This window comes from Miniopterus schreibersii, assembly GCF_964146895.1.
Source record: "Miniopterus schreibersii genome assembly, chromosome: 1".
NCBI classification, from domain to species: domain Eukaryota; kingdom Metazoa; phylum Chordata; class Mammalia; order Chiroptera; family Miniopteridae; genus Miniopterus; species Miniopterus schreibersii.
Window position 1 is genome coordinate 96,495,002 of NC_138101.1, and position 10,918 is coordinate 96,505,919.

A 10,918-nucleotide genomic window follows, 5' to 3' on the forward strand; every position below is an offset into this window, starting at 1 on the left:
AAGTACATATTTTCTGCATTACTGGTAGCATAAGCATTACAAAATCAATTTATATTAAAAGAAAAAACTCATAAGCCCTAACCGGTTTCCCTCAGTGGTTAGAGCATCAGCTTGCAGACTGAATGGTCCCGGGTTTGATTCCGGCCAAGGGCACATACAGTTGCAGGCTCAATCCCTGATCCCGGTTGGCACAAGAGCAGGAGGCAACCAATCAATGTGTCTCTCTCACATCAATGTTTCTATCTCTCTCTGTCCCCCTCCCATTCTCTCTGAAAAGCAATGGAAAAAATATTCTTGGGTGAGGATGAAAAAAAAAAATTAGAGGTAGGATTTGGGGAAGAGGCAATAAAGTTCCTTTTTTTCCTACTTCCACACTTGGAACTACCTGAAATACATACATCGAAGAATAAGTCAGATGGTATTAAAAATAAAAGTTAACACTAGATAGTGTTCCAAGCACCTTAGATGCATTGACTCAGGTTATCCTCATAACAGTAGGAGGCAGGTACTATTTTCTAGATAAAGAAACTCTGTAAAGTCTAGTTAAATAATATAAATAACTTGACCATGTCACACATAGCTAGTAAGTGGCACAGGTGGGTTTCAAAAGTGGAATTCTGGCTCTAGAGCCCTGTACTATACTGCTTATATAAAATGTGAAAATATTCATTTGACAGATTTTTGTTGAGCTCTAAGTGATGAAGCTGGATATCTCAAGAAACTGAATTATATACAGTTCTGTAAACCATGGTAAAGACTTAAGTGTTTTCTCTTGAGATAAGTTACTGGAGAATTTTGAACAGAGGATGACACAACTTACTATTTTAAGGAGCTGCTGGGTAGAAATTGAGACCCTGGCTTCTGTATGGAAAACACCACCATCATCCTTTTAAAAATTAACGGACAAACCTTTAACAACTACAAACTTAACCTCGTATCTTTCTTCTTGAACTTGTGAAATTGAGACCCTGGCTTCTGTATGGAAAACACCCACCATCATCCTTTTAAAAATTAATGGACAAACCTTTAACAACTACAAACTTAACCTCGTATCTTTCTCCTTGAACTTGTTGTTCCAGTCCAGTTTCTTCAGCGAATGTCTTAATGTAACATAGTTTGATGGTCTGAAGTCTTTTATTGAATACTATGTTACCTTACAACAGAAAAAATTCTCAGATCTTTAGATGCTATACACAATTCCTTTCTCTTACTTGTTGTATTAATAGTACCCCAAGAATCAGGAAAAATAAAAATAAAAACAGGAATAAAATCAGTGTTCATCCTCAAAGGGAGTAAGTAAATTGTTGAAGGTTATACAACTAATAATAGAGCAAGGTAATAATTAACACCTGGGCCTTCTTACCTTCAACCCACTGCCTCTACATTCAACAGTAATAATGAGACAGCTTACGAGGTCAAGCTCTTGGAGAATGGGGATAAAAACAGAAATACACATCTGCCTTAAAGGCTTTCCTACCTTGTTATTTTTAACTCCATCTGTAGTAGTTTGACATATACTTGGAGGAAGAAGCTTTGAAGTATATCTTTTTGATCTCTGAGGTATTGTGACATGAAATCTTGGAGTTGCAAGCACAATTTTACATGTGTCATTTATGGAACCTGGAATATCAGTTTCTCCGGGCATTGTTTTTTCATTTTCTTCCTTAATTTCCTGTTGTGAAGCCCCTTTGGTTACCTTATTATCCGAAACCATTAATTGACTGCCATTTTTATAAACACAGTGAGTACTGAGAGTCTCAGTAGTAGTATTTCGGGATTTTTCATAGGCAGAATCAATGCCTTCTAAAATAAATGTGTCCTTTTTTAACTTAGTGGTTGCAACTGTATTCTCCTTTGAAAGAATCTGTTTAGCCAGCTGTGCTCTAGTTAACGCTCTGTTTGAGACTCCTGCAGCTGAAACATTTTCATGTTCTTGGTTGAGAACTGGAAGCTCTGCAAAAAATACAAAGCCAAACAAAATTTTCAGAAAAATAATATGAAATTAAAAGAGAGAAACAGGACAATTTAAAACTTCATATTAAAAAGAAGTCTTCAGGTTAGGAATACGCCACCCTCCTGCCCAGGCTTTCTCTGAGTGCTTCTGGCTTTTATGATTTAATCTTTCATCCACAGTCAGAGCTTATTTGCCTACACAGGGAAAATAATTATCTAGAACATTTAACAATACATTCAAATAACAAACCAAAAAACAAAACCAAAAGCACTTTACCATAAGTTAAATTGTGCAGAGGAGCTTTCTTTGCCTGCTGACGTTGAATCTTTGGCTTGACTGGGAGTAAAATATTATTTGATGGTTCTAGAGGAACTTCTTGGACTGAGGTTGAAATTTCTTTTAAAGAAAGAAGTAGAGATGTATTAGCCACTGAGAAGGAAAAAAAAGCCTTTTAAAAATCTTTAAATACTTAGGTTCAGTAATGATTAGACCAATATAGTATATATACTTTTGTAATACATGATAGTTAGATAAGTTTTCCCCTTTATTATCTTCTCATGCCTTCAACCCATTCTCTATACCTACATTATGCTGAGAAAGAATTTTTTAAAACTTCTCAATGTTACAACTTGCCAGCTCTAGACAAAGGTATACTACTGGACTTAGAAGCCTAGAGATCTGGAATAAAATTAAGTGTGTGAGTGTGTATGTGTGTGTGTGTGTGTTAAGATTATATGTGAAGTGCCATCCAGTTTTGAAAATTCTGCTTCTGCTGCTGAAAATTTCTAAAATGTGAACAAACAGTTGAAGAAGTGTAACTTATACTTTAAAAATCAAAATGCTGACACTCAATAATAACTTATATTCCTTTGACAGCTCTGTAGCAGATCTTCAAAGGCACAAATCTGGTAGGCTTATCAACTAAACAATAAGAACTTCGAGTAGTGCTTACATTTTATTCTGCGATAGCTCCTAGATTGTTAAACTAAATTATTTTATGTGTTTAATTTCAAATATTATACTTGAAAAAAATTGGGAGTGATTATGCTTATTAATAAGTATGCTGCTTTGGCCTTAGAAATCATAATATAAAGATTTTATTATAATGACATGTTACAAAAGGATAAATTTCTCTTTCTTTAACTCATTCTACAGAAATGGCAGGGCAATGCAGTAAAGACAAACAGGTAATTTGATCAAATATAACATGCTGTATAAACTGGGACATATATTTGAGAGTCCAACATCCATGCAGAGGCTCTCTAAAATATCTCTGAAACTACACACAAAATTTGTGCTTGTATATATGTCTTTTCTGGGGAAAGAGTCATCAGATTGTCAAAGCAGTCAGTTACTTGTTTCTTCCGCTCTCTAATTCCACTTTACATATAAAATGTACTTTAATGTGCATATTTCATTTGCTTCTTCTCCCTTTTCTCCCAGGCTGTATGAGAAACAGATTATTTTGTGTACTCCTCTGCCTCCAGCCTAAACTCCCCTAGGAAACTCTGCTTTTTGTGTCAAAATATATCACTGTCTTTGAAACACAACAAGGCACCCACCATCTACTGTGTAGTAGTTAAGACCATGGCCTTTCTAATAGATACCTGTATTTAATTTTCAGCCTATCACTTATCTGTGAGACAAGGGCAGATAAAACCCCTTTATAAGTCCCATTTCCTAGTCTATTAAATGAGCATCTACTATAGCGTTTGCTGAAAGGGTTAAATGAGATAACATATGTAAAGTATCTTTATTAATTACTCAACTCACTAAAATCTCAATTTCAAGCGTCCCATTTCTGACCACTTTCTATCTTTCCAGATCACTCTCTCAAATCCACTGACCATCCCAACAAGACTTCTTCACACTTCCTCATCTCCTTCAGGGTCCTCTTTTCCTTGTCTAACCAACTTAAATTTCATGCCCAATTGTGGTTATCACCTTGCACACACAACCCCAACTATTATGTCTTTCTCTCATTTCATCCTATTTGGTAAAACTAGTGTCCTGATAAAATCCAACCCCTTGCCTATTGCCCAACAGCACCTATGCAGCTAACAGGGCAAGAGGAAAACTCACAACCATACTGATTGGTCTTATTTAAATTCACGTCCACAAATTAAATTCATGTCTACAAATCTCAAGTACGTCCTTAATGTTGTTCAGGAAATCAAATTTAAGCCTAGGTCATTCATTTCCCACTCCCCTCCACTATTCAAACCTCCACCTCCTCAAATTTCAATACCTGCTTCCTATATTCACTCACAGCTGATGACTTTACTTCCCATTTCAGATTATTTCTGAAGTCATACAACACTGCCCACCTTCCTGTTTGATGATGTTTATGTTCCTAGCTAAGGCCAAATCTCCTCTTTTAGATTTTATTCCCTCTCAGCCACCCAAGGGTATCAGACTTCCAATGTCAAGTTTCTCCTTCCCTACTGGATTATTCCCAACAGCATACTAAAATGTTATTTCACCAATCATTAAAAAGAAAATCTTTTTAAACCATATTTCCCGTATTTCTTAGCTCCTCTCAGAAAGAGTTGTCTATATTCACCATTGTCAATTTCTCTCCATGTTCTCTCTTGAACCCTCTTGCATCACATTTCCGCTTCTATCAGTCCACCAAAACCCAATGGTCAAATCTCAGCCTTCATCTTCCTGGACCTGATGAGCAGCATTAGACATAACTAATGACTCTTTCCTTAAAGCATTTTGTTCTCTTGGCTTCCAGAGTATCAAGCCTAGTTTTCCTTCTTCCTTAGCTTCTTCTAAGTGGCCTTCACTACTTTCTATCCTTTATTCTAACTTCTAAATTTTGGGGTGCCCCAGGACTCATTCTTGAATGTTTTCTCTTTCTACACTTACTCCTTGATGATCTCATCTTATTTTGTATCTTTAAAGACCATTTAGGTACTATTAATTCCCAAATATGTTTTTCTTACCTGGACTATGCCCCTAAGTTCCAACTAATTTTTTTCAACAGCCTAATTCATATCTACACCTCAATTTTTAAAAGACATATATCAAAATTCACCTGATAAAAATAACTGAGATCCTGATCCCACTCCTCCTTCAGTCAACTCCATTTCAGTTAAATTACCCCATCCTTCCAGTTGCTTGGGTAATAAAAATCAAACCAAACGACAATAAAAAACACACCCTTTGGAGTCATCCTTTATATCCCTCTAACATTCTACACCCCTTCTGTGGGTCAATGTGATTGGCTTTTCCTTTAAAATATACCCAGAATCCAACCACTTATGTTCACAACTAGTACTTGGACCAAGCCAACAACATCTCTCATCTGGATTACTGCAATAACTATTTCAAATTCACAGCCAGAAGGATTTTTTAAAAATGTAAGCCAGGTCTTGTCATTTCTCTACTCAAAACCTTCAATGACTCCCTATTTTGCTCACAGTAAAAGCCCAAATTCTTACATTCACCTATAAGGCCCTACATTATCTGACCCTCTAGTTATCCCCACCGTCCAGCTCTGTACACTCACTCTGATACATTAATCTCATAAGCTAGTCTTTGAATTTCTGAGGCCCATTCCTGAAATAACACTGAAATTTCAGGGCATATGTACCAGCTGTTACCTGTCTGGATCACCCTTTCCCATTCTGTATCTATCACCTTCTTCAATTTTTCAGCTCACCTTCTCCTTGAAGCATATCCTGACCACCCCACTGAAAATTACAACCTGCTCTAACTCTCCCTATCATCCTTACTCTGCTATGTATTTCTTTCCATAGAACGTTTCTACGGTACCATAAAAATTACCTACTGTATCTGACCCCCACCACCTGAATGTGAGTTAGCTACATGAAGGCAGGAAATTTTGTCCATTTTGTTCCTGCTGTATCCTGAGTACCTAAAACAGTGCCGAACACAATAACTGACACATTATAGCTTTTTAACCAACACATAATGTAACTAACCTCTTAATAAGCTGTTTTCTGATCTAAATGATTTGTTGTTTTCCTTTTCTTCACAGAGGTAGGTATGATGGTGCAATACTCTTTTCTCAGCTCCATTATGGGCAAACATTCTGTTACTTTCACTTTTCGGTGGTTCCAACACATTACTGTTTCTTGATGCTTGTTCTTGCTTATTACGCAGTACCTTTTCTTTCATTCTTTGATATACTTTTCCTGGTGATTCATAGTTTGCTTTATTTTTAAATCCATCCTTGTTGGGCTTTATAGCACTGATATCAATATTAAGAAGACTGTTAGAGGTGCGAGGCTCTGCTACCATGGTAGAATGAAATACATTTTTATCTTGAAAAAATGTCATTTCTGAGAATTGATTTTTTTTATGGTCATTCAATTTTAAAAAGGAGTTCTGATATTTCAGCAAATCTTTTACAGGAGTAAGTGTGCCTGAAGGAATGCTGTCAAAAAAAACTGCATGAATAGGCACATTTCTCCTCTGAGAAGATGTCTCTGAGGACAAGTGAATTCCTGGATGTTTTGAAGGTGTTGTAATCATCTTGATAAACAGAAGCAACAAATTTCCTCTATCAGAAAATTTACTTAACCACAATTTTCAGGACAGATCTTCAACAGGGGCCCAGAGGAACCTGTAATTCAATTGAAATCAACCTTCATTATGCTTTGGTGTAGAAAAAGTAAAGTTTATTTGCTTTCCATAATAACTTTATACTAATTAAAAAGTTTAATTGATTCATAATGACACTGGATAATCTATAGCTCACACATCAGATATGGTTGGAGTGTCATCCCATACACCAAAAGGTTGTAGGTTTGATACCTGGTTGGGGCATGTACAGGAGGCAACTGATATCTGTCTATCCATCCATCTCTCTCTCAACCAATCAATCAATCAATCAATCAATCAACAAAAACATATTCTAGGGTGAGGGGAAAAAAAGCAGCACTCACCAAAATATCTATTTAATAGTTCTAAGAACTGAATTTTGAATATCTGTTTTTGAAATTTACGTGAACTTCAAGTCCTGAAGTTCCAAACTAATATTAGCATCAAAAAGCATTAAATGACATCTGCATATGGCATTATATTAGGTTATAAAAGATTAAGTTTCACAAATATGGTTTTCCCCTTTAGATACTTAAATTTTAAGGCAGCAGATATCATAATATATCCTAACGAAAGCTGAAAAGGCTATTCAATTTTTTAGTTAAAAATCCCCAGTCCTGATTTTGTTATGCTACAGGATGTTTCAATTATGAGGTTTTAGTCGAAAAACCCTCAAATCAAAAGTAAATTATATTCATTCTTTTTTTTTTTTTTTTTTAAAAATATATCTTTATTGATTTCAGAGACAGGAAAGGAAAGGGAGAGAGAAAGATAGAAACATCAATGATGAGAGAGTCATTGATCGGCTGCCTCCTGCACGCTCCCAACTAGGGACCAAGCCCACAACCCAGGCATGTGCCCTGATGGGGAATCGAGCCCTGATCACCTGGATCCTAGGTCAACCGCTGAGCCACGCCCAGCTGGGCTATTCTAATTTAAAAAATTTTTAATACTATGGAGAACTTTTCAAGGGAATCATGTACTTGAGCATACATGGTCTTAGACTTGTTTTAGCTTGTTTCTTATGTACACATTTCATATCTGACACCTAGAAATTAAGATTCTAGGTGATAAGCCATATAATTGTATTCTGTACTACTTGGTAAATAGTACAACCCAAGGAGCTTACCAGTCTAGATTTAAAGCATCTCTTATTGCCGAATTTATATTTATTCCAATAAGTTTTTGACATCATGTAAACATAAAAAACTCATCACAGAAAATACTAATGCCGCTAGACCAAACACATCTTTATCTATGGTTAACTTCTGTGAGAATAAATATGCAAGTTAAAAATTCATATAAAAACTACTATTTTTCCAACAGTTTAGAAGAGAAAAACAGAAGGAACTATTTCTCAATAACAAGAGTTGACAAAGAAAGGTATCTAGGGAGCCTAGCCTTATGACACAAAAACCATTGAATTCGTCCACAGAAGGTTAACTCAGCAAATATGTACTATCACATATAATTATGTGGCAATGTGCTAGTGACAGGAATCCTGTGCTGGGAGCTACAACACTTACTGGCCGTTCACTTTAAACTCTCAAAAACAAAAATGAATAAACTGGGACAATTGCATGGAAAAATGGGAAAGTATGTGTAGGTTTACACAATGTCAATTCTTTAGACCAGAATGAAATGCTCAACAGGAAGTATAAACTACAAATTAACTAGCAGAACTGAACTAGTAGACATACATAACTGTTTTCACCTAAAGGCAGATAATTACCGTCACACTGAAAGGCTCCAAGACAAGCCCATAACTTCTCTTTGATGTTGCCCAACCTCCTCCCTCTCAATTCAAGCATGTAGTAGGATGGAGAGGTGAGCAGTCAAGACTTAAGATCCTCAAATTCCACTCCCCCCCAGGAAGACAGTTCTTCTATGAGTCCCTCTTTCCCATTATGTGACAAATAGCAACTCAACAGAAGCCAAAGGAGTTGCCAATAGTTGACAGTGGTTTCACTGTGGTTGATGGAACAAGGAAGGATAATGAAGGGAAAAAATCACCGAGGATTTCCTCTGACCATAGAGGCTTTGCAGAATAGATACAGAATAAAAACAAAGCACCACTGGGTAGAGGCCATCAAGAAACATCTGAAGCCCCATTCTCCTTCTAGGTGGAAGAAGAGCAAAACAAAGAAAAATTAAACTGCTCAGACTCTAATGAAACAAAGAAATCTTAGACAATGGGGATTCAGTAATTGGCGTTCCTCAAGTTAAGGAAAGAAGAGAGTGCCCTGAAGGCCAAGCATACTTGCCTCAACAGAGATCAAAAATAAATCATTAGCTTCTTCTTGGACTGGGGAAGAGAAGGTGAATTCTAAAATGGCATGCTTGTGCTTTCATTAACTGCTTAAAGCTATTTCGAAGATGAGGAAACTAAGGCACAGGGTGGTTAAATAACCTGCCCAAGGTTTCACTGACAATGACTAGGAGTGGACCCAAGACTACCTGATTTCAAAGCCCAAGTTTTTAAAGAGGTACTATATAAGGGGTTTACTGAAGTGCAGAGAAAATTAGAAACAATCTAAATGTCCAATATGGAATGAAATTCTGCTACATCCACACAAACTGAATTCTATGTAGTCAATAAAAACCTTGTGGATGAAAAGGGGCCATGTTGGTCTGAAATGAAAACTTTTAACTAAAAACAGTTTATGGCAGGTATATATCCTAGGCTAAAATCTTCCTAACAAAATTAAGTTGAGCCTATCACCTTCTGGCATATATAACACACCTTAGGAATGTCAGGTTAACTTCAATTTTTCCAGACCCCTCAGGGCACAGCCAATGAATGCACAAGAGCTGAGACCACAAATCGTCAGTTATTGTTGAATTAATTGTAGACTGTTAACCTGTACCCACCTATGTAAAAGAGGTCTGTGTCTATCATTTTACCTTTTATCCAATCCCAAAGGTTTTCCTGCTTTGCTTTCTCCCACCTCCCTAATCTATCACCAATGGATTTCATTTATCCCACCTACTTCTTTTGATTGTCATGTATAAAGCAGGGTGCAGCACTGCCACTTCCCAGAGCATTTTTCTCAATCCATTGAGATTTTGCTTTCTATCAATTGTTAGCTTGGTTCAAATAAACTTACAAAAATTCTCTACAGGTCTGAATGTTTCTTACATTGACAACATATATATGTAATAACTAGAAAGTAACTAGGATATATTAAATAAAAAAAAAAGAAGGCAGCAGAATAGACCATACAATTGCATTTCTGTTCCCTCTCCCAGCGTAAGCACAGGGAAAAATATGGAAGTGTACCAGACTGTAAACAGTGTTTATCTTTGAAAAGAAGGATGAAGGGGCCTTCCATTTTCTAAATTATTTTTACATCTGAAAATGTTTGCAAAGAATATATAATTTAATCAGAAGAAAACAAGCTGGATGGATCAATTGTCTCTACAGCCCTGTGGATCCTGGGTTCCACGGTGAAAAACCAGGCAGTGATGCACACAATCTTCCTACCTGGTAATCATTCGAAAGGTTTTTCCCTATTAGTGACTTTAGAACAAAGACCTAGAGCGCACATCATCAAAAGGAATCTGAACGAAAGTGGTCCACTCTCTTGATAACTGCACTAGACACGCAACAAATGCACACACCGAATGAATCAGTATTTATAAAACCACTGCCAAAGCCAGAAACGTCCAAAAGCTCGAGAGGGCCTAGAATGCCGAAGGGCCGGGCCTCGCAGCGCCGGGGGCTCCGCGGCAGGAGAGGGGATGAGGGGAGGCCATACCTCGGGTGAAGCGGGGAACGGCGGCAGGCCCCGCTCCGCTCCGTGCGGACGGGGCCAGGCGCCCCAGGAATCGCGCCTCCGGACCTCGCCGGCCCCAGCCCGCAGCCGGGGGTTCCCTACCCTCCGCAACAGTAGGTGAATTCAAATTTGAAAACCCCGCCCTCCAGCCGGGACCGCATTGGAGCGCTGAGGCACGGCGTCACCGTGCGCTTCACGCGGACTCACGCTAGCTGGGGCGGCCTCCGCGCGGCCGGGGCAGTGCTGTTTCCACAGAAAACAGGTAACCCCAAGTTGCCACGGGTACCGAGCGCGCCCCTCTCTCTAGTCGTCCGCAGAATCCATTTCGGCCTCACCGCGCGAGGTCTTCGCGCTCCGCCCCTCCTCCCATTACGCTCTGCGGCAGGGAGGCCTGCGTCACACAGGCTTAGATGGGACGGAGCCTGCGCGCTCCCGCGCCGCTGCGATTTTAAGTTTGGTCCTTTCCGGCCGCCGCCTGGCCTGAGGGTGTGCGGGCCCGCGGCACGGAGCTTTGTTTCCGCCCGGTCTGAGGCCGCAGCCTGCCGATTATGGTTGAGAGAGGTGTTCGTTTTCTCAGGCCCGCCGATGTTTGAGGCCGAGAAAAAGCTATTTG

The 10,918-nt window shown here is 38.5% G+C and overlaps 1 protein-coding gene across 3 annotated transcripts in view; it reads right to left on the minus strand.

Annotated features, from left to right (window-relative positions):
* Positions 1-10,688, minus strand: part of MIS18BP1 (MIS18 binding protein 1) — a 41,348-nt gene extending 30,660 nt beyond the window's left edge. For 2 of the 3 annotated variants that reach the window (XM_081117107.1, XM_081117105.1), the window contains exons 1-4: positions 10,288-10,688; positions 5,908-6,551; positions 2,231-2,350; positions 1,478-1,953 (exon numbers count right to left, since the gene is read on the minus strand). In XM_081117107.1, coding sequence (XP_080973233.1) covers positions 1,478-1,953; positions 2,231-2,350; positions 5,908-6,460 — 1,149 coding nt within the window. In that variant the 5' untranslated portion in view covers positions 6,461-6,551; positions 10,288-10,688. The remainder of the gene's footprint in view (positions 1-1,477; positions 1,954-2,230; positions 2,351-5,907; positions 6,552-10,287) is intronic. The other variant, XM_081117106.1, reaches the window with a different exon arrangement.
* Positions 10,689-10,918: the final 230 nt, after the last annotated feature.